The 23594-nt window shown below is 38.9% G+C and overlaps 2 protein-coding genes and 1 non-coding gene across 3 annotated transcripts; 2 read left to right on the forward strand and 1 right to left on the reverse strand.

The window, feature by feature from the left end:
• Nucleotides 1-1154: 1154 nt before the first annotated feature.
• LOC118274612 (TBC1 domain family member 22B) lies at nt 1155-12962 on the reverse strand. Its single transcript, XM_035592228.2, has 4 exons — nt 12298-12962; nt 9868-10080; nt 9219-9485; nt 1155-1841 (listed from the first exon to the last, which is right to left on the reverse strand). Exons 1-4 carry the CDS (start codon nt 12853-12855, stop codon nt 1434-1436), a joined length of 1446 nt encoding a protein of 481 aa, XP_035448121.1. The 5' UTR covers nt 12856-12962; the 3' UTR covers nt 1155-1433.
• A 578-nt stretch (nt 12963-13540) lies between these two features.
• Nucleotides 13541-22986, forward strand: LOC118274610 (SANT and BTB domain regulator of class switch recombination). Its single transcript, XM_035592227.2, has 17 exons — nt 13541-14254; nt 14657-14742; nt 14844-14991; nt 15088-15178; nt 15404-15563; nt 15993-16106; nt 16365-16471; nt 16725-16889; nt 17513-17614; nt 18032-18173; nt 18452-18583; nt 19099-19246; nt 19763-19894; nt 20753-20913; nt 21823-22001; nt 22465-22625; nt 22851-22986. Exons 1-17 carry the CDS (start codon nt 13849-13851, stop codon nt 22961-22963), a joined length of 2547 nt encoding a protein of 848 aa, XP_035448120.2. The 5' UTR covers nt 13541-13848; the 3' UTR covers nt 22964-22986.
• Trnae-cuc (transfer RNA glutamic acid (anticodon CUC)) lies at nt 15297-15368 on the forward strand. Its single transcript has one exon. It is a non-coding gene; the product is annotated as a tRNA-Glu (tRNA).
• Nucleotides 22987-23594: the final 608 nt, after the last annotated feature.

Below are 23594 nucleotides of genomic sequence, written 5' to 3' on the forward strand. Positions count from 1 at the left end.
CATAAGATCCAAAATTGTATACAAGCTGATAATGTCAACATGGTCGATCACGTCACGGAATGAAGTCTAAGAGTACAAGTGACATTTTGTTTTTCTAGAAAATTCTCTTATTCAATAACCTAGCCTAAAATGGTCGTAGCTATGGTATGGTCACCTAAAAACAACGAACTCTCATTTTTTTTGTATTGTGGCGACACATTGACAAGTAACAAGTGACAGATGACAGAAGTCGCACATAGACTATCGACGAGCAAATCAACGGATGACGTCACAATTATCCTGCATCGCACATACGAAGTTTACATGCGAATTAACACGGATAGAAAATCCCAACGAACAACAGTTGGGCAGAAAGCCCGCCAGGCTGATCACCTCGCCTGGTCGGAGGATCCTCCTTTGCTTAGGGAACTTTACTCTCTGTTCCCTAAAGTGGTGACCCCGACGTGATTGAAACCAACCTTCACGGAGCAGATCAGCACCGTCATCCTTATCGCCATCTCCCTCACCCATCACTTCTCCACTGAGCGGTAATCAAGTCGCAGCCAACCAGCATCCTCGGCCTCATCAGGGACCACCACACGCTACATCGAAGATATGCAGCCTGGTTCTTCCCTACGGCCTCATCAGCGTCTAGGCACAGCACTCTGCACACGGTCTGAGGACGCCTTCCTCCCGTCAACGCAGACGCCAGCCACTACGCACCTACCCTCGCAGCATCTATTCCCCGACTCACCGTGGGACACTGCGAGCCTCACTACTCCGACTCACTGGAGTATCGCCCTGCACCGCTCACCCGACTCACTGGGCATTCAGCGGCACAGTTCCGACTCACTGGAACTAGGGACATTCTACACTGGCTCTGGCACCGCTCATCTCAAGCATCGACAGCCGTCTCAACAGGATCGACCTCCGGTCTTGGGGGGGAGTGATGTGGCGACACATTGACAAGTAACAAGTGACAGATGACAGAAGTCGCACATAGACTATCGACGAGCAAATCAACGGATGACGTCACAATTATCCTGCATCGCACATACGAAGTTTACATGCGAATTAACACGGATAGAAAATCCCAACGAACAACAGTTGGGCAGAAAGCCCGCCAGGCTGATCACCTCGCCTGGTCGGAGGATCCTCCTTTGCTGTTCCCTAAAGTATTTTATCACCTTTTTCTATACATCACAGCGTCAACGCGTATTTTTTTTAAACATTTTCTTACTAACAGGCCTCTGGACTGCTTTTAAGGAAGCTTGATCTTAAAAATGGGACTCTATAGCATTATTCATAGGCTGTACAATATTGTCGACTGACAAAATGTTGGATAGTGATGCGTTTATGAATAACACGTGTAATAGATAATAACGTTGCAGTGTGATCCTCTCATATACGTAGACATCGTTCCGCGACTGCAGTACTCCAGACTACCTGGCAGGTCATCTGTCCGACTTGCCGGCGTTGTGTAGATGGTTCGGTGCGTCCGCGAACGCGAACTTCAGCCTATAAGCTTCAGCCACCAGCACACTGATATTAGAATCCGTCCAGTTCTGTGTGGGGACGTTCTGTAGGAGTATCATGAGGCCTTGGAAGTCTCTTTCTAACATGAGCCTCTCTCTCCAATGAAGGAGGAAGGCGGCGCAGACGTACAGTTGGAAGGTCGCGAATCCGTCAGACTCTGCTAGGTAGGTGTCCCAAAGACGAATGGTGCAAGGCAGTGGTATTTCCCTGGTGAGGAGGTTGTTCATCCACCTGAATGAGAACTGCAGGTAGTCGACGCCGTGGGTCTGAAGGTGCTCGTGCAGCGGCAGGTCTATGCGACGTATCAGCTCTTTCAGTTGGTTCACCTGGAAATAAAGAAAAGATTATCAGACGCTGATTACTCAGTATATAGAGAGGGTTTCGTCGGTTCTAGTAACAAACACACATTTTACCCTTATTATCAGTTTATTACTAGTTTTTTTATGAGTTTATCCATATGTAATAAATAAATATACGTATATTTGGCAATTAACATTCAGAGTGGCGGCTCGTTGCCTACCTATGTATAAATAAACAACTTCAACTAGATAACACAATTCCACGCTAGGTTTAATTTACCTTAACACAATCTAATTGTGTATAACCACATTGGAATAAAATTTGCCTGTTATTGTTTATTTTCGTCGCTATCATTTTCCTGGGTACAAAATATTATTAAATTGTTCTATAATGCAGCCAATGACGCATGTCGTTTATGTGGAACAACAATGTGGATGATAGAAGCTAATTAGAGGCTGGTCGACTGGTGATCAAGGAAAATGGTGGCCATATCTGTTTCCTTGTACAGTCGGTAAACAAGGGTGTGGTGTTTGGTGCACGTGTGTCGTTGAATGTAGACATAAATGTATGTAATGATGTAATGTTTAAGATAAATAAAATGTATTGTTTTAATATATTATTGTCCAATGACAATCTGATGTTAGACAATATCTATCATCATCAAATCCATTGTAAGGTTGTCTGGAGCTGTGAACTGCCTAGCGGGTTACCAAGGTTCCGCTTCGAAAAGCAGGAGTAGGAACGGGGTGGTTTTTAGTCAGTAAGAGTCTCACACTCCCTCTCGCCTCGTTTAAAGCGAGAGAATTCATTGGATGGTTTTCCCCTCTTAAAAAAAAAGGTTGTCTAGAAGCCGCCGATAAGATCGCCTATTGTACACAACAATTTTATGTTCGATTTTATTATGATCGATCGACATTAACATTCCGTAATTTCGTACTATTGAGTTGCAACACTAACGCCCATTGCATCCATATTTCGTGGATATTGAATGAATTAAATAGTATTGAGTTTGGCTTTACATTCCGTACTCTGAATGTTATTATAACAGTTACGATTGAGGTTACAATTATTGAGTTTTATTAGATTGAAATTGCATTGACATTGAGATTGGGTTCAAGATTTTTTTATATATTTGATGGGTCGACGTTTGGCCGCTATCTCGCCTGGTGGTAAGTGATGATGCGGTCTACGATGGAACACGAGCAACCTATTCACTCGGGCCTTGAAGACACCCAGGTTATATCCATCAGGAAACACAGACTCCGGCAAAGAATTCCACTTCCTAGCAAGAAGCTTGAAACAGATTAACCTTTCGTCTGGGGTTATATGAGACATCAATAGAATACACATTGTGTCTCGCACTGATCAGGGCTGCAGCATACGCCGGATTAAGCGCCCTAATCATTTCCAACTGGCCACAGCTGAACATAGCAGCAGTGGACGTCTTATCATCAATATACCTAATAATGATGATGAAATATAATTTCTTACAAAATGTTTGAAAATATGTACATATAATAAAATACTGCGCATAAACTACATGTATGGTAGAAGTTAGGTCACGTAACCACGTTACCGATAATATTGACGTGACTTTTTAAAATAACTGATCTCTTTGTTTTGCTAGGAGCTGAGAGCGTGCGTTAAATACCTACATAATTAGGAATTATTATTACAGATAATAATAGGTAATAATTAATGCTAAACGTTTATTATTTTATGGACCTAAATGTAGGAAAAATCCTACGTTTATTACTGTACTCCTATTATTGTACTAGTATTGACTAATAACGATTTATGTAATTCAAGAATCTGAATAAAATAATAACATACATACATACATACATACATATCGTCACGCCTTTAATCCCCGAAGGGGTAGGCAGAGGTGCACATTATAGCACGTAATGCCACTGTACACCAACTTTCCACAATTTATGTTGAAGTCCTATGTAATAGGTGGTGAGTATTATTATCATCATCATCATCATGTATCATCATGAAACTTGACATAACACCGAGCTGATAATAGTTTGATAATGGAATTGGAAGGTGGTCGATGGAAGAGCGATCGAGAGCTACCTACTACACCATAGACAGACCTACTTTTATCATTTTTTCTTCTTTACAGGGTTTTTTTTACTTTAGAGTACGTTTTATACTCTATAGTGACGTATTTAGCTCCCACTCCCAAATTTTGATTTGTCTAAGTATTGTTATCTTATATGACAAAATAAAAAAATACGTGTTTAATATTTTTTTTACTTACCTAACTGACGGACTAATTAGATTGTTAATTTTCGTTTGGGATGATGATACAAAGTTCTATATAAACAACAATGAAACAGCTAAACAGTTTCCAAGTTTAGCTTGCCCTTAACCTTAAAATGAAATGATTAAATGATACAGAGATCTAACCTATTTAAATACCCAATTTCTATAGGATAGGTAAATAAACCAAGGTAAGGTACTTGACTTACTTTAATTAATACATGATTAATCTAGAATATTTTGTAGGCCATCTATAAAACACAATAACATAAGCCATTGTAACGTTTTCTCATAACTATGTATAAGACATAAGTTTGTATTGTATTGTTTAATTTATGATGAGAAATGTAATTACGAAAATGGCTACAAAGATATAATAAATTGTATATTATGTTTGTAGAACATAACGTAAGTACGTTACTAAGAATTAAAACCGAAATTATTAAACTAATAAAAAGGACATAAATGTTAAAAGGAAATGTTATGAAGCGGGATTTGGATTATAAATAAGATGCTTCTAAAATGGCAACGTTTTTAGCAGTATGTGGTTGCACTAATGGCTACAACTTTGGGAGAGCCTTATAAGAGTACCACAGCCTCACAGAAAACCGGCGTGAAATAACGTCTTTTTTTTTTTTGAGGGGCCAAAATCATCTAATGCCTTATTCCGCTTTAAGTGAGGCGTTCCTACTCTTGCTTTGAGCCGGAGCCCTTATACTTAGTGTTCTAACGCTGTTTGAGGAAGGTTACAGAGACCTTTCTTTTCATCCTCAATATCCAAATCCCTACCTAAAAGACTGGCAACGAACTTAAAGGTTGTCTGGTGTCGATAGTGGCGCATCGTCCTTGTCTATGCCATAAAAAACTTCTTGTAACCAACCAAACAAGTTTGATATAGCCATGTATGATGTTTAACTAGAATGTTTCAGTACATAGTCTGAATAGTAATATTGCAAAGTTGACGACAAAACAATTTTTCATTTAATTTGAAATCAAACATTTTAATCGGACAGCACACACAATGCAAAAAAATAATAATACAACCTTCAATACTTTTTTCATCATAGTTGTAACTATTGAAACGTTTTTTTTCAGGAATAAAAAAAATCTTCTTATTACGAATAAAGCCATACAGTTCACTAAGTATCATAATAATATTATCACATCAACCAAACAACATTATTGTCTAATGTTCTTTTTGTATTATAATTTAATTACATAGTTGAGTAATTTTAATTATTAAGTCGGTAACACTGTTTTTATATCTTATCTCTACGGACAAATAATGTCCAGATTAAGTGATACATTTATTACATTGTCTAGTGAATTTGGCTTTTATATATAATGACCAGTCATTATGTATAATAGCATTTAATCACTATGACTGTAAAATATAGACTCTATAGAGTACGCTGCGAGCTTTTCTCTTTTAATTTAAGTGAATAAACCGTGATTTTTAGTTAATGGCATTGATATTCAGCTCCTAAACCATGTCCTGGCCCATTATGGGCATAGCATGCAACATCGCAGTGAACAGTTGCACCTCGAGCAACAATACCGACCATAGCTTCATATTGAAACGTTTATCACGTAATTTATTGTTGTATAGTTATTTGTTTATCACGTAATTTATTTGTGCTTATCACGTAAATAACATAGCTAAAATGTAAAAAACAAACTAAAATACAGTAAATATCCCATTTGGAATTCTAATGACATGATATGAGTATTTTAACATTTTATAACACTCTCTAATTCTAAATGCACTTGATAACAAAATTGCAGTTCTTTTTTATGATAATTATACCTAATACAGTCAAAGCCAAAATATGAATTGATTATAATTAATTATTCTTTAATTTAAGAAAATAAAAACAAGTCTCGTTATTGATATAATGCAGAGTTGTAACCACATGTTTAAAAGCAAAGCTGGTACGCCAAAAACAAAATTGTTTATTTCAAATAGACCGGGAAAGCATTTTTGAACGTCAAAGCAAATATAACAATATTTAAAAAAATATATCTGTCTGTTGGTCAGTCAATCAGTCCTCTAGTGAAGCTATTTCCTCGTTCTAAAGTGTAGATTCCTATGGAGAAGAACGAGCAAGAAACTACTCTTTTTTAATCAGGTTCACAATATAATTCTTGGTTACATTGTTTCGTTGGTTCAATTATGTGAGAACAATGTAATACCAATATTCAGTCAAAGAGATCGAAAAAGGTGATAAATACAATAAAATATAACAATCTGTAACATTATCCATTATCAAATCATTCATCATCATCTAAGGTTATTTGTGGGATTTTTTTCTAGTATAAGTGTAGTTAGGTAGCCTTAGACGTAGACTTTAAATAACATTACACGTTCGACTGTACAATATGCGACATATTAAGATATGAATAAACAACCCATTTACATACGAAACTAAGCTATAAAAACACTGTTTAGTAGTAAAAGAATAGCATTAAGTGTAGTAAAGTGCAGTAATTACCACACTAAGACATCATGTTTGAAAGAAAAACGATATTAATCCTCCTAGTATTAATCGCAATAAGTATAGAACAAGCCTCAGGCCAATTTCCAAATATTATACGGGACTACGTTGAAGGATTGGCGAACGCAGTAAATAAATTTGGAACGGGTATAACAAACATTTTCTTTGGACGGAACGGTGGAACAACAACAACTCAAGCACCACTAAACTAATAACAACCATCAACAGTTTAACAACTGCTACAGCGGCAACGACATGTGGAACTAGTGGAACTTCAGAACGAAACATCAACAACACTGCAGCAACGAACACAGGTGCTACAGACAATCCCGTTTGAAACTGAAGCCAGTAGCGACCCAGCAGCTACAAAAGCCAGTAGCGACGCTACTCCTGTAACTTCAGCTGCAGACGTCAGTAGCGACGCTACAGCTGTGACTATTGAATATGCGTAAGTTTCCAAATAGTTTCTGTCATGTCTACAATGTCTTTGCTGGTATTGAGACTATAAGCAGGCATTACTGTGTATTGCAATAAATAATATTTCTATATGCAAATCGAATGTTTTTAATAATTCATGTTTTATTCCCCGAACCTCCTTTTTTAAAGTCATTCTGCAACCAATGCACTTGTTGAAACAACATTTCACCACCACCATTTCCTACATAAGTCATAAGGCCTACTAACGTTATTCAAATCTATGCCAAAACAAATTAGTAGTCTTTATATTCAATATTAATTTGTATTCTTACAAGTTATTCTTACAAGAAAGGCTCAAGTAAGGCAATATTTTCAGTTACACACGTATTATTACTTTGACTAACTTTGACGCGCTATTATGAATAATGTCCAGATAAAGTGATTAATTTATTACAATGTCTAGTGAATTTGACTTTTATATGTAACTAGCGGACCCACAGACGTTGTCCTGTCTACACGTCCGATTAATTAAAAAACATTGTCCAGCGGACAAAATTGCGAATCTAAACCATTCTCAGATCCTCTTGAACACATACAAAAAGTTTCATCAAAATCGGTCTAGTCGTTTAAGAGGAGTTCAGTGACATACACACTTACAGAAGAATTATATATATAAAGATTATCATCATAGCTGAGAGATGTCTACTGCTGAACATAGGCCTTTTTATATAATGACCAGTTATTATGTATAATAGGTATTTAATCAATATTATTTTCTCCGTTTTCAAAGCTCTAATATCAAAAGTAAGGTAAAATTTATGAGGATTTTAAGCTTTTATGTTTTTCTAACAATATTTTAACACCTCTGGTGTTTCGGGTGTCTATGGTTGCAGCGATTGCTTATCATCAGATAATCCGTCTGCTGGTTTACCGGCTTATACCATAAAAAAGGTCGATCGCAGAGCGATGCTGCAAGGTATCAAATGTTTGATCTCTCAAAGGGTAGTGACAAATGAATTTTCTATATTCTATTTCACTCTGCCGTCTACTCATTTCATCTTATCGGCAATATGACGTCACAACAGCGATCGTATTTCGATCACGAGAGGTCGGGCAGTAACAATAGTGTGTACACTGAGTAAATCGATTAACTTCGCTTACGTACTGTTACCAGTAGCGACTTTAACGACCCGCTTCGATGAAACGTAATTTCTACACGGAATTGCTTTCTGTAAAGAATTCTGTTAAAAATACGGAAATCTTTTATGATAATGTCATGTTTTTTTATGGCATAAGCTGGTAAACGAGCAGACGGATCACCTGATGGCAAGCAATCGCCGCCGCCCATGGACACCCGAAACACTAGAGACGTTACAAGAGCATTGCCGGCTTTTTGGGGGTTAGGAATTTAAGGGTTGATGGGGAATCGGGGATTGGGAATATTGGGAAGGGAGTAATAAACGGTAAAAACGTAACCGTTGTTTCACTTCTCTTGCCTTGGATGAGGCGAAAGGGAGTGTCAGACTCTTACTGACTAAAAACCACTCCGTTCCTACTCCTGCTTTTCATGCCGGAGACCCGGTAAACCCGCTAGGTAGTCCGAAGCTCCGGATCAGATCATTAAACAGGGTAGGCCGTTAATTTAATGGCGTAGCTAGTTGACTACCACGTGTACGTTACGTAACTGTTTGGATAAATATCTAACAATTAATTAATTGACTAATCCCTATTTACAACCGAGGAGTAGGCAGCATAAAAATAATTCAGATAGTACGGTAAGTGCGTTGTCGAATATAATCAGTGCTTATCACTGAAACCGATTAGTAGCCCACGACCTGGATTTCTACGATAATTCCAAGTGATTTATAATTAACAAAACATCGTATTATACAATAATTTCTTAAATAAAATTAATGAGATATTTTTGAAGTTAAGTCTATAATCTTATTATCTAGGTATGTAATTTTCGGTTATAAAATATTTTACTGGTGCAACAATAAGAAAGACATTGGCCGATAAATGGCTCTGGCTGCTACCAGAAATTTTTAGGGCAAATCCTCCGCTTGCATGGCCCATATATTGTACCCTTAACGTTCAACATAAAGATTAGTTTAGATTAATTCAGAAATTCAGAGATTAAAGACTTAATTCCAAATTTAACTATTGACATAGATAATGTCAATAACTTATAAAATTAGTCAATAAAAAATAAATTCTCACCTTATATTGAATACCGAGTTGAGCAAAAATGTAATTATCCTGGATGCTGTCGAGGAACTTGGAGAGACACCAGAAGGAGTCAGCTTCTATAATGTCCCGCTGTTCCTCAGTCAGCTTGTCCAGTGGAAAGTTGTCCAACTCCTGGCCCGGAGCTGCCTCTTGCAGGAAGACCATGAAGAATGGAGTCACCAGGTCATTGATGCCTTGCACGTAGCCTGATGCTGGATGTCTAATCGCCCAGATGTACAGGATTCGCTCGAACATCACCTGGAATTTGGGAAAGATAAAAGTTTTAGTTTGTTAAGACTTATATAAAAGGATGATTTTAAAAATGGACTGGCTTCACGGCTATTTTGGTCTCTTATACTTTTTCAGATCATATTTGAAAAGGTTAAGATACATTTTCAAAATAATTTATTCATAAGGTTAATTTATATAAGGTAACTCAGAATTCAAGAGACCTTTTGAATGGTTTAAGTGTGTTGTGTAGGTTCATAGCCATTTGTCTCCAATTTAGAGAAAAATAATTTTTCCAAGAGGCTTTACACACTTTTAAGAATAGGTGGTAATGAGATTCTAAACAATCTTAAACCAGTTTTCTTTCTATTTTAAAGTAAAGTGAGATCATCTTCAACAAAAATCAACAAACCTGCACAGTAATCTGTTGGAACAGAGCCACAAGTGGGCTCATCCGGGGTATATCTATGTGGATCTGTCTGTAAGTATCGTCGTCTCGCTCTGCATCATAGTACTGTCGTACCAGGTGCTTATAGTCCGCTCTCTTTCTCTCCAGGGTCTCCGCTCGTCGCTCTGCGTTGGGGGGCAGGTAGCCGGCGAGAAGCCGCCATGTTATAGCTCTAGCCTGAAGAAAAGAGGTTATATTGGTTTTAGACATAAGAAAATTAGTTAGTTTTGATTATTTTTGAGGAGGAAAATTACAGGTGATAGTGTCAAATTCTTACAGACTAAAAACTACCCCATAGCAACTCCTGGAGCCAGATCTAACTCTTTTTTAAAGGGGAAAATCATCCAATCGCTTTTCCCGCCTGGGGTAAGGCGAGAGGGAGTGACGCTCTTATTGACTAAAAACCACCCCATTCCTACTCCTCAGCCCCGCATAGAGCTCTGGAAACCCTTGCGGTAATTTGCAGCCCCGGACAGATTAGAAGATAAGAAATATTTCAATTGAAAAAGAATTCATAAAAAGATCAAGTCCAGAAAAACACATAGCACTGATATTGTCTTATGTAATCTAATTTTGCTGCAGCAGTTTTTAAATAAAAACTGCAATTAATTTTAATAAAGAACCTACTAAATTACCTACATAACAAAGCCTACTTAAGTTATCTACCACTCAGTATGTTAATTTTATGTAAACTCATTTCAAGATCAAGTTTGTTTTTACATATTTAACGTCTCACTTATCTTCTATGCAAATTAGTGTAAACATTGATGCGGCCATGAAACATAGTGCGTATCTATTTAAAAAAAACTAAACAATAATTCAATGGAGATAACAAAGATATATGCCATATACTTTGTTAAGTCTTTGACTGGTCACCTTTGTCCCCCGTGGAGTTTAAAGAGTTAATTGTTATCCTAGTATTAAATAATAACTTATAAATCCTTGCTCTATTCCTAGCTGTAGTTGTTACATAAATAAGAGCAATGTTATGATAATTAGTTTATATTAACTACCTATTATATTAATAAGCGAGCATGGTGTATGCAGAAGTCCATGTTTTCAATGTCACACACACTTTTCACATTTCAATCCAATTCAAATTCATAATTCCATAGAAGATTTGTTGAAGACAACATAATTCTCTTCTATTAAGCCGTAACATTTCTACCTTAAGTCTTTAACTGCCAACTGAAAACTGTTGAAGGCAAATCTTCTGCTAGTGTCGATCAGCATTGACCATGTTAGCAGAGAATGTGTTAATGACAATAACAATAGGGTTCCTATTACAATAGGCTTAATAATATTTCTAGTGCTTTGTGGATAAACCTCCTAGTTACTCTGACTATTAGAAACAATAATATGTTATCAATACTCCTTCTCTTGAAGTAACCTTTCAACAACACCTCTAGTATTTTCTTATCTTTTTAATTATGTAATGATGGCATTGACACACTCGAGCTTTATTTATTTTTTTTATTTTAACCATGTTAACAATGCTGCATGACTCTACTGTACTGCTGGGCAACTGGCTGCCTAGCCAACATGTAGCGGGTTCGATTCCCACTTGGAGTAACTCTTGTGTGATCCACAAATGTGCATGTGAACTTGTATGTTTGTAAATGCACCCTCAACACAAGAGTAAAACATAGTGTAAGGCAACATTAAAAAAAAATGCTTGCCCTAACATTATAAATGTGTATGAATGTGTTTGTTTGCATCACATGAGCTCCTAAACTACTGGCCCGATTTGAAACATGCTACTTTTAATCCCTATATTCTAATATCAGGTGATATGAAACATAAAAAAAACATACTGTTTATGTTTAAAGTATTATTAAAATCACATTATGTCCAAGTCATTATAACTATGAATAGGTACATATTTATAAGTAGTTGGACACAATCTGTGTTTGTGTAATAAAACAAAACAATAGGGGGTGTATGCGGCATTATCTACATTATGTGTTCACTGATAAACAGATGACAACTAATTACTTTCTTGTTTACATAAAATTTTCAGTACTCATGTTTATTTATTCATCTTATTATTTTATTTGCAAAATTACATAAGTCTCTCAGCTGTTTTCACTGGAAATCTGTATTTCATGTCATGTTTCTCACAAATATATGAATTGACTCGGGAACTGTAATTTTATTTACTTAGTAGGTAATTAGGTAGTTTAATTTGCTCTATTAACTTTTACCTAGTATGTTATATACCCACTTATCTGACTGTGTTAAAGATAACATTAACAAAACAACAGGCCATCTTAAATAACAACAGAGAATGCTAGCTTTTGTGTTACTACAGACAATAGTCGCGCGAGGACGCGAGAGTGACCATAACCAATGTAACACAAGCTTCATGACTCATTCAACACCAATGCTACTTACTTTTACTGGAATGCCAGACCAACTGATCTGTTTGAGATCATCCAGGTCTATGACGGCGCTGTCGTGCATCTGCTGGAACCTCTCCAACTTGGATTCACTGCTCTCCTCGCGAGAAGTCAGCGCCGACAGCCTCACCGGCCGTGGCCTGCCAGGGTAGTGCCGCATCGGCCCCGAACCCCCTGCGCCCAACTTCCGCACTTCATTTTTCTTCACTTCCACCGCCTCAGCCTTAGGCTTCACAATCTCACTCTCAACTTTTACGTCATTTTTGTTTACGTTCCTACTACTATTTCTATGCGAATTTATCACGTTCAAAGCAGCAGTTTGTGATATGGCCTTCGATATTTTAGTTTCAGCGATTCCAGATATGATATCGTCGTCGCCCAGGTCCCAGGCGTCGTTCACGGACGCCTGAAATTGTTGATACGATGACCCAGACATAACCTCGGTCCGTTTGACCGTCTGTAAAGGCCTGCCCGGGATCGCGCGCTGTGGAGTCTTCCAAAATGTGTCAGACAATACTCCGTTCTTGTCATATTCGGGTTGATAGCTGTCCATAATAAAATACAGCCGTGAACATTCTAAATAACTTTGTTGGACAACAAAAAATTACAGTGAAAATGTTGTTGATATGACATATCACTAGACTAACCACAAACAATTTGCATTCCAACCTACTTGACTATTCTACTTCTTCTTGTGACGTGCACAGTATTGCTATCCTTTTCTAAATGGTTGACGTTGAAAGAGAATACCGAGAAAACATTCCATAGTACACCATTCTTGGAATGCCAAACATGTAAATGAATCAAAGAAAACGTGTCATTATCTGAAACAGATGATTTTAGTCTATGGTTTTTATTTATAAACTTATTTTAGGAAACAATATAAAACACCTGCCGCGCTATTAGAATAATTTTGAAACGATATTTTTATTTAGACTGCGCCAAAACTGAGCTAATGCAATAATCTATAAGTTCTTGTCCTTGCCAGTCTTATAAATATATTTCTTTGGATGATTCGACCAATGTGGGAGGTTAAAGGTGAATGACCATTTTATTCATTACCTATTCTACCTACATCATTAGTTGAAGCTCAACTCACTAAAGAATTTATAATGCTTTCAAGACTATGATTTTGCAGGTGCGGCATTGCAGTAAAATATGAAAGACAATATTTTTAAATACAAACTTTCTCATCCAATACTCTCTCGCTTGTTTATTATATTAGAAAAAAATAATTGTGTCATTTTAACCAATAATTATTATAATAAATAGGTTATGCCGGGATTTTTTTGATTTTGTAAATACTTAATGGAAATAATATATTTTTGAGTCATATGTATCAGTTATTTAAAATTGTGTGAAGTTTAATGTTTAAAAAACAAAATAAAGACAAATTTTACTATTGCAACAACGGCATCGTTATATTTTATTTGAAACGAATCAGTGCCTACTTTGATAACGAGCTACCGTTTCTAGGAGGCTTATTAGATCGATAAATCGAAATGTACAGGTGAAATTCATTGTGTTATGTAAAACGTGAATTAAAATGTCTAGTCAACGCCCCGAGGCCGATTCAATGTTTATGCAAAGGGGCGATGGGCCGAGGAATCGGAGTCCGTCGCAGTCCGAACCTTCATCTCGAAGAAACTCGGCAAGAGACAGCGAAACAGCTGAAACGATTACTGTTAAAGACTTTTTTGACTTCATGAAGACAGCGTACCAAGTTTATGAGCATTTAGAAGGTGATGATGATGAAGGAACTAAGATAGATTGGGAGGAGTTGACGAAATTGACTGTGATTAACCATGTCATTGAGCAACAGGAACGGGACCTCCTTTATCAAACTGCTTTCGCTGAACCCAAGCCGTCTATCAGTAAGAGCGAATGTGCAATCGAGCCAAAGAGTAACGAGGATCGACTTGAAAAGAGATATAGTTGCAGTGAAATCGAAGGTAAGGTTTTTAAGGGTAAGGTAAGGGTGCTGCTGATCACCAATTGGGATTGGACACGTAGGGTTGTTCAATCGCTGTGCTTGTGTAGCTGTGCCATCACATAGATGTAAGTTGTTTGATTTGATTCGAATTTGCTTATTGACACAAAGCAACGTGTCGTTGGTTTGATTCCCGCAATGATCAACGTTGACTGAACTCTTTAACACTTTTTAAAATTTATGTTCTCTGTCTAGGGTGTGATAAATTGGTGATGACTGTTAATTCTTATATAAATTAGTGTGAATATAAATCACATTTTTCGTAAGCAAAAAACAATTTATTATAGGCAAAATCGAAATAGTTCGTTTAGCGCCATCTAGTTTAGATATAGAGAACTGCGTTAATATCGTCACGTTTTTTTAGGACGTCGACGGTCTTTACCTCCCGAAGCCAGGGTTGAAATGCTAGGTATTTGGACTGAAGCTAACTTAAACTGCAAACTTAATGACGTGAGTATAACAAATGGCAAAAATAAGACGCTATTAAAAGTATGAATGTGTAGTTTAGTAAATACACCAATAGATGGCGCTTAAAATAAATTTAATTTCAGGTTGTAAACGAAGGGATTTTAGATTCTATTTTGCCTTACCTAGTTGGATACAAGAAACCTTCAAAAACAACGAGTGTTTACACTCCGATTATAAAGAAAGTACCATCTGCCACTACAGTGGAAGTCAAGAAACCTGCAAGCTTCGGAGGTAAAAAAAAAAACAAGAAAAAAACGGAAATATCTAAAAAAATACTGAAAACATCTGTAGAGTAGACTAATTATGTTTTTCTTTAATATTTGAAAGGTTTCGTCGACGAAAAAGAGTCAAGAGACCGACTTGGGAGACGCAAGTCTTCAGTGACGATAGCACAAGAACGTAATAATACTAAACAAGAGTAAGTAATAATTATTTAATATTATGCAAAAATACAGTTCTTGTTATTTTTAAACAAAAATCTATTTTTAAATGTACGTTGAAATATGTGTACCACTATTTCAACTCTACATTCAACATCCGATATGGTCTAGTGGCTAGGATACCTGGCTCTCACCCAGGAGGCTCGGGTTCGATTCCCGGTATCGGAAAATCTTTTTGTCAATTTTTATCATTATATTTTCAGAGGAGACGTAGAAATTCACGTGTGTGATGAAGTAAAAGGTCTCAAAAAAGATTTTAGATGTCCGCAAAAGCTTTTAATATCGAAAATGGGATATTTCGCTGACGTCACTGCGGGTCAGAGATTGGAGGATATGGATATTTCTGTACATTGTGACATACAGGTAACACAATAATGAACTTTAATCAATCAATTAAAAAAATATTATTTTATTAATTACTTTAGCCATAATAATAACTGGATTTGCCAATAACCTGGGTCTAACTACCTTGGTCGTTTGCTCCTACTAATTTTTGAAGAGCAAAGAGTTTGTTTTACGTAAAATACTGCACAGAACATAATAATATGACGTCACGCCTTTTATTTAAATTTAAGCCCCATACAAGGCTCTAATTTCTATAGTTTATGACTAAAACACTACAATAATATTTTACACGACTCGGAAATTGAAATTCTTGCTCGTAAAGTAACTATTAAGCTAAACAACCAATTTATCATGGTCTCGCTTTGTATGATCTTTTCACATAGTCGACAGTCAGTTTATGCTGGTTACTTATGTGTAGTGTGTATAGTTATTTTGTCGTTATTTTAGATCTTCGACTGGTTGATGCGTTGGGTGAAAAGGGACACTATTCTGGTAGCCGACTGGCCTCTACTTGATCCACATAACGTGGTGCCTATTCTGGTATCTGCGTCATTTCTACAGGTATGTAGCTATAAACTTTTTTAACCAGTCCTACACTCACTCACACATACATATTGTATCTTCTATGTGTCAGAGATATGCATGATTCTTGCATAGACACCCTTTTTATACTTATACTTTCTATTTCCTTTCTCTTCTGCTAGTTTGCCCCCTATTCCACAAAAATCTTTTTCTCATTCCCTCTTTTAGAGAAAAGTTCTGAAATTAACCTGAAGTAAATGAGTGCTAGTACCTATTAATATGCGTGTATTAAAACAGATGGAGCCGCTACTACATGACTGCCTGATCTACTGCCACGCTCACATGAGTGATATCGTGAAGACATCCACTAACTTAGCGTGCCTCAGCGACGCTCTGCTCACCAGGTAAAGATTTAAAAAGCCAAACAGTTTTAACCACAAAATGTTACCTTTTGACTGTCATATTTTGTTTTTAAAAACTTCGATCCGATTAGAAGTTCAAACAGTAGTAATTATAATACCTTTTCCGCTCGAAAGAATGAAATTATGACGCGTTCACGCCCACTAAATTTGTCAAAAATTTGGTTAAAGATAGTACTTACTATATGGCATAAGTAGCTAATAAAAGATTACTTACTTTCCATTTCCATTCATCCAGATTAGCAGCGATGTACACAAACGCGGAATTGGAAGCCATCAGGGATCGGAAGGATAAGATCCAATCGCGATTGTATTGCAAGATGATCCTGTCTCTAGCGGAGCCAGTGCCGGAGACCCTCAGGGGTCATTACTCCACTCTCGCGACACTTTTCAAATGCAGCAAGTACGTATGTTAAAGCTACTTTATTGCCTTTTTTTTGAGGGGGAAAAACATCCAATAACTTCATGTCTCAATGTCAGACTCTTACTGACTAAAAACCATCCCGTTCCTACTCCTGCTTTTCGAACCGTAGCCCCGGTAAACCCGCTAGGTAGTCCGCAGCTCCGGATCAGGCATCAGCCCTACTGGACCCCATCACTTTAATACATTTAGGAATGTAGCATCCGAAACGAGGCGATCAAACAAAATCCTAAGTTACTGATGACGCCCAAAAGATGAGCAAGCCAAAGTGGGCCGGTTACATTTTGTCGCAGAATCGCTATTGCGGTATATGTTTTAGCAAACCTAGTTAACCTGGTAGTGGTAATTAATAAGTTTCTCAAATGGTAAGCTACCGAGCTCGAATTTAATCTCTCTACACGACATGACTGTGACAAGACGCACGGTCTTCTGTCTAAAGCCGGTCCTAAACTTATACGTATGGTGTTTTAAATTTAAAGGCTTTTCGCACCCTTTACTTAACTCGTGGTTTAAACCGTGGAACGCAGATCTACGCTAGACACAATGTATTTTCTCTGTGTCTCATATACCGGCAAACAAGAGGTTAATTTTTATCGGTTGACCAGATGCAACAAACTACTGGGGCGTCATATCGCCGAGCAGGTGCCGTGTCAGCCCGCCAGTATGCGGATTGATCGACGTGGAAACGTAGTGTCTTCTCACACCAAGTAAGCACGTTCTTGTAATAGCTGTAGTCTTAGTACATAATCTGATGGGTGTAAGAACTGAAATGCCTACTTTAAAGCCACTATATGGCTATATGTATGTGTGAGAACCATGCCTAAGCACGAATGAGCTGGCTCGACCCGAGTTGATACAAGGCCTCACAGAAAACCGACGTGAAACAATGCTTGTGTTGTGTGATCACTCACACTTATCGGAGACCCAATCCAATCAGCCAATGCGTCCAAGTCCCGATTCCCCAACAACACTTAAATGCCTAACCTACAAAAGGCTGATAACGCATTCGTTGTTTCAAGTGTCCATGGGCGGCGGCGATTGCTTACTATCAGGTGATCCACCTGCTCGTTTACTGGCTTATTTCATAAAAATTTTTTGCTTATTTTAAATTATGAACTATGCAGGGATCAATCATGGAGTCTAAATGACTACATAACCTGGTTGTATGGAGAGCTACGATCTTGGCGCCGCGTGTACTGGCGGCTGTGGGCTGACTGCCACTTCCTGCGCTGTCAGCTGTGTGACAGCTTCTTCCCAGCTTATCAGGTACGTGTGATCATCATCAGGCTGTAACCAATCAACTGCTGAGAAAAGGCCTATTCTCACATGGAAAAGATATGAGCACCACGGCATCACTACACTTGTTCAAGGTGAAAAGGGAGTTTCAAACTTGTAGGTAATTTGAACGTTAGTTCTAGTTCTTTAGGGTCGCTTGTCAGTGGTGTCGCATAAATAACTTGGAAAACATCACATTGATACTTGCTATGTTTCGAAACTTCCTACTACCAGGACAAAGTGACTGATTGTTACGATGGTGTTTGTAGATGGAGTGGTGTTCCCACCACGAGCAGCCCGCGCACATGTTCGCGCTGGAGGGCCGGCCTTCGCTGCCGGCCGGACGGTACCCCTGCTGCGGGGAGAGGGCCTACCGGTTCGAGACCATCACCAGGAATACTGTGAGTACCAGCCTACGTGAGATCTTGAGATGCTTGACTCCTACTTTGATTGAAAGTTGCTCCTGAGAAGCAAAATTTCAGTTCAACTTAAAATTATAATCGATGTCATCTTTGCTAGATGTGTAGTGCAGATTAATTGACAATGGCTTTGCTTACCTTAGTCTTAGAGATGAGCAATTCTAAAACTGTTGGGTTCATAAAGCTGCTCCTAAATAAATAAGCAAGGGTATTCGGATTAAAGTACATAATACAGAGGGCTTTAAGTCCGCGCGCACCTCAAAGAGACAGACCACTACAGATGGGGCCCGATAGGGCTGATGCCCGATCTAGAGCTGCGGACAGCGTAACAGGTTACCGGGACTCCAGCACAAATGAGGAACGAGGGTGGTTTTTAGTCAGTAAGAGTCTGACACACCCTCTCGCCTCGCCCAAGGCACCTCAAAAAAGAGGACTTTTAGTGCATTTAGCTTATCAAAGCATTTACAAGAGGAACATTGACCTATCCCCTAATCCAGGGTTGTCAGTTCCGCGAGCACGTGCCGGACGAGCGGCTGGCGATGGACTCCTCGGTGATGGAGCTGTACAACCAGTTCCGGGACATCATCGCCATGCGCCCGCCGCAGCTCATGTTCCCGGAGAGACTTACCAGGCTCGTCAGCAGAGGTACGTACAGTATATTTTTAAGTAATTATTTATTTGAATACGACTTGTAACTTTTTTTAGTTCATTTAAGGCCGGCGCCCAATGCCGGCATAGCACGGTAGAGCATCCCGCATCGTGCTGTGGCATCCCGAGGCGTGTCGCGTCATGCCGCGGCATCGTGGTATCAAAATAAAGTAACATAAATACTAAAATCATCGAAATAAGGTTCAAAATAACTTAATTTGTATTAAAATCCTTGGCCGTGCCATACCTTGCCGTGCCGGCAGTGGGCGCCGGCCCTTTTTTTATGTATAGTGCTGTTTTTTAGCATGCTGCATCGATCGGTATATAGATAGCAATTTTCAGGCAATAGCTGGATGACCGGCTATTGTGCAACGTGACGTGGGTTCGATTCCCCTGGAAATCTCTACAGTTGTCTGACAATACTTAAATATTTGAGTGGTTATTCAAATGAAAATGTTTCATAAGTTTTTGGTCTTCATAAGACGTAAGACCAGCTTCTAAGTTTCGTCCTAGAACCAGGTGACGATGGCCACGGGCGGCTGCAGTGCAAGGAGGTGTTCTGGTGGGAGGGCATCATGCTGGTACCTCCGCGCCCCCCACTGGGCCTGCTGGGCAAACTCTACACCAGCAACAACAAGTTCAATCGTGAGACTCGCACTTTGTTGATGCGTAGATGTTGTGGTGCGGTGATGTGTAGCGTAAAATGGACTCTGTTTGGAAGCGTTTGAGGTGGATTTGCATTAAACACGGTTTATGGGAAAAGAATTGTGTCTATTTCCATTGTCTGCAATTTTTATAACATCCACGCTAATGTAAAAATACGTCAAAAATTATTGTGGCCATAAATTCTGGGACATATTTCTAACTTTTGCTCAATGTTAAACACGGCTAGAAGTGGTACTGCCTACTTTAGTTGAACTATAATTTTGTATTAAATACACGTCACCGCATCACAAGAACGAAAGAAGAAGACAACCGCTGTAAATACGCTGTCACAATTGGCAATACATGTAGCGGCCATGGGGACACGCTTGCAAAATTATAGGACCCGTGCAATCATTGGCAACAGATATAAATAGATTCAGGACAAACTAATGTAAATACACAAAATTCCAACATTTTATTGTCTTTGGCTCAAAAGACCAGAATTCAAAATGACACAGGAAACCGCCAAAATTTAAAATTGTTCCCATTACAAAAAATGAGCCAAAGATTTGTTCAAATATTTTTGTCTACGCAACGGCATCGACAGTTTGTTTTTGTAATTTCTGTTTGAAGGTCTGCAACGATGTGGTCAGCGATTAGACATCGTTTATTACATCGGTAACTTTAATTTTAAGTCAACACAATACCTTTTGTTACTGCAGTACATAAATAACAGTATTTTATCGTATCGATGTCACACAGAGAACTTTGTTAAGCCTACATTAATCACACAAGTTGGGAAAGTAAGGGACAGGGCAGGTTATGTCAGAAATACATTGCAAACCGACGCATACACAGCCAACGTGAGGCCTGGTTCGCCCGCACTGGGCACGGCCCAAGTATCCACGCAGTCACTCGCCGGCAACTGCTCGAGCACCGTGCTCTCACCCGAGAGAGACGCCAAGATCCTGAAACCCCTCCCCGCGAAGGAGAGCAGGGAAGATACCCAGAAGACCAAGGTAAGGATGAAGGACTAGAGCCAATACGACTCGGCGGCCATGACACCTTCCTCTAACGAAGGTTGAAACTGTATGGTGATTTTTCTAAGTAGCTAGTCATGTAGAACTAGAAGTACCCACTAGAAGTGCATGGTTGGGCTGTATAGTAAATAAGTACTGTATATAGTGTATTTATTGTATATTCAAACTAGGATTTTTGATAGTAAAATATATTTTACTGTACGTAAAGGTAGGTAGCTTTTACTTTAGTTAGCAAGTGCGTAGGTTATATGTACCTATACGTAATTTTCTATGTAGTCTTAGTAAATAGGCATTTCTTAATACATACATAGATTATTTAGGTTTGGTGTATCTTTTTGTAGATTTACTCAAACATTTACCTACTCAGTTGAGTCACATTTTGTATTGTAGTGTATCTATTTAGTACCTGTAACATATACTTCAATTTAATCTTTTTTCATGGCAGCTACCACGGAATACAGAAACTTTTTCTATTCCATGGCAGCTGCCTACCTACTTTTTATGTAGTGTAGGAAATCTATTTTATAAACTTACACTCGTTTTTACATATTTGCCATTTGAGCATCAATAAAAAGGAGTGATAAAACAGGTTAGGCCGTAATCAGTGCGACTTGACCCACGGAATACAGAAACTAGAACTTACCTATATCAGAGTGGACATTATTGGCAACTAATAAAGTTACAAAATTCAAAATATAGAGTGTTGGTGTCAGATTCTTTGGGAAAGTTGTTTGTAATCATGAGTATAATCAAGTGTTTAAATTTCGTTCACTAATTAACAGCCACCTTATATAACTGTTTCATCAAGTCAAGTCAGTTGGGTTTCAAAGTCGCACTGTTTACGACCTCAAACTGGATGTAAGTAACAAATGTCGGTGGTATACAAAGAAAGGCGCCCCGGGCGGTGGAGACTCGGCGGGGGAGTCAGGCGGCGAGCAGTCGAGCTCCTCGGATGACAGCGAGCAGAGCTCGGCCAGCGCGCCCAGTGACGAGGAGTGCGCGCCCCGCCGCTCCCAGCATCGCGTCGTCAGGAAACATTCGCACTCGCGGTCACATCCTGCTACCAAGTGAGTACCGTGATACATGGTATCTAGCTAAGTAGGTGAGAGTAAAGTCGTCTCCATCCCGTTATTACTTCACTACATGATCCTTAAATTGGACAACTCGAGGTTTCTGAATTGGTATAATGAAAACCATACCTACGATATGTTTTGTAAGCAAACGTAAAGTGGTGTGCTTTTCAACTATGTGGGTTGATGACATACACAAAAAACGGAGGCCCAATTCCTCCCTTCCCAATCCCCGATTTCCCAACAACCCTTAAATTCCTAACCCGCAAAAGGCTGGCAATGCATTTGTAACGCCTCTGGTGTTTCAAGTGTCCATGGACGGCGGCGAATGCTTACCATCAGGTGATACGTCTGCTCGTTTATCGGCGTGTTCCATAAAAATGTTGCTGAGCTTTAATGTCCTTGGGCTGTCACGGGACGTTGGTGATGAAAGTTTATTCAACTGATTCTGTTTATGCAGGCGGACTCGCGTCGTGGGTCGGCAGTGGATCTCGTGTCTATCAGCGCGCAGCAACCAGGATGGTCAGCGAAGGTTCGAGGAGCGCGCCGCGAGACAGATGCGAGCGGCTCTCGCGAGGACTGCCGCATTGCATCAGCAGACTAAGTCTAAAATGCCACCTGGTAAGAAATGAAGTTTTGCTACTCATTTATTTTTGATGTTTTCAATAGTTTTGGTAAATAAAGGGCTAGAAACTGATCAGTCTGTTGTATGGACTAGTTTTACAGTAACGTATGACTTAGATAGATCATAAACTGGTTCTATTACAATGGGTAGTCAGAACACCATTGTATATTTCTTGAGATGCGATTTAGGACTCATCATACTACTTACATTAAAATTTGTAGGTGGCGTTTATGCGCGGCTGGAGGCAGAATGGCGCGAGCGTCACGGGCAGCGCTCACGTAACGCAGTGTCTGCGCGGCCGCGGGTACACCAGCCCGTCAACAAATACAAGTGAAACCATTAAACAATTACATCACACTTGATTGTATTATTTCTATTCCTTAATGGCATAAGGCCTCCCCACATTATACACGCGCTCGTCGCGTGTTGCAATTGTGTGACGTGACCGGATAAGAACGCGACTCGAGCGCCGCGTCTATAAAGTGACAGACTATAGACTGACATGGGCTATAGATTGACATGGGCTATAGATTGACATGGGCTATAGATTGACATGGGCTATAGATTGACATGGGCTATAGATTGACATGGGCTATAGATTGACATGGGCTATAGATTGACATGGGCTATAGATTGACATGGGCTATAGATTGACATGGGCTATAGATTGACATGGGCTATAGATTGACATGGCCTATAGATTGACATGACATGGCCTATAGATTGACATGACATGGCCTATAGATTGACATGACATGGCCTATAGATTGACATGACATGGCCTATAGATTGACATGACATGGCCTATAGATTGACATGACATGGCCTATAGATTGACATGACATGGCCTATAGATTGACATGACATGGCCTATAGATTGACATGACATGGCCTATAGATTGACATGACATGGCCTATAGATTGACATGACATGGCCTATAGATTGACATGACATGGCCTATAGA

Source organism: Spodoptera frugiperda, chromosome 11 (assembly GCF_023101765.2).
Source record: "Spodoptera frugiperda isolate SF20-4 chromosome 11, AGI-APGP_CSIRO_Sfru_2.0, whole genome shotgun sequence".
Classification (NCBI taxonomy): domain Eukaryota; kingdom Metazoa; phylum Arthropoda; class Insecta; order Lepidoptera; family Noctuidae; genus Spodoptera; species Spodoptera frugiperda.

Coding starts and splice junctions, on each gene's coding strand:
- LOC118274612 (XM_035592228.2), bottom strand. CDS start 12,855: ATGGACAGCTATCAACCCGAATATGACAAGAACGGAGTATTGTCTGAC. Junction 9,486..9,867: donor TCCAACAGATTACTGTGCAG/GTTTGTTGATTT, acceptor CCCAAATTCCAG/GTGATGTTCGAGCGAATCCT. Junction 1,842..9,218: donor AACTCGGTATTCAATATAAG/GTGAGAATTTAT, acceptor CTTTATTTCCAG/GTGAACCAACTGAAAGAGCT.
- LOC118274610 (XM_035592227.2), top strand. CDS start 13,849: ATGTCTAGTCAACGCCCCGAGGCCGATTCAATGTTTATGCAAAGGGGC. Junction 15,564..15,992: donor CTGTACATTGTGACATACAG/GTAACACAATAA, acceptor TCGTTATTTTAG/ATCTTCGACTGGTTGATGCG. Junction 20,914..21,822: donor AAGATACCCAGAAGACCAAG/GTAAGGATGAAG, acceptor TGGTATACAAAG/AAAGGCGCCCCGGGCGGTGG.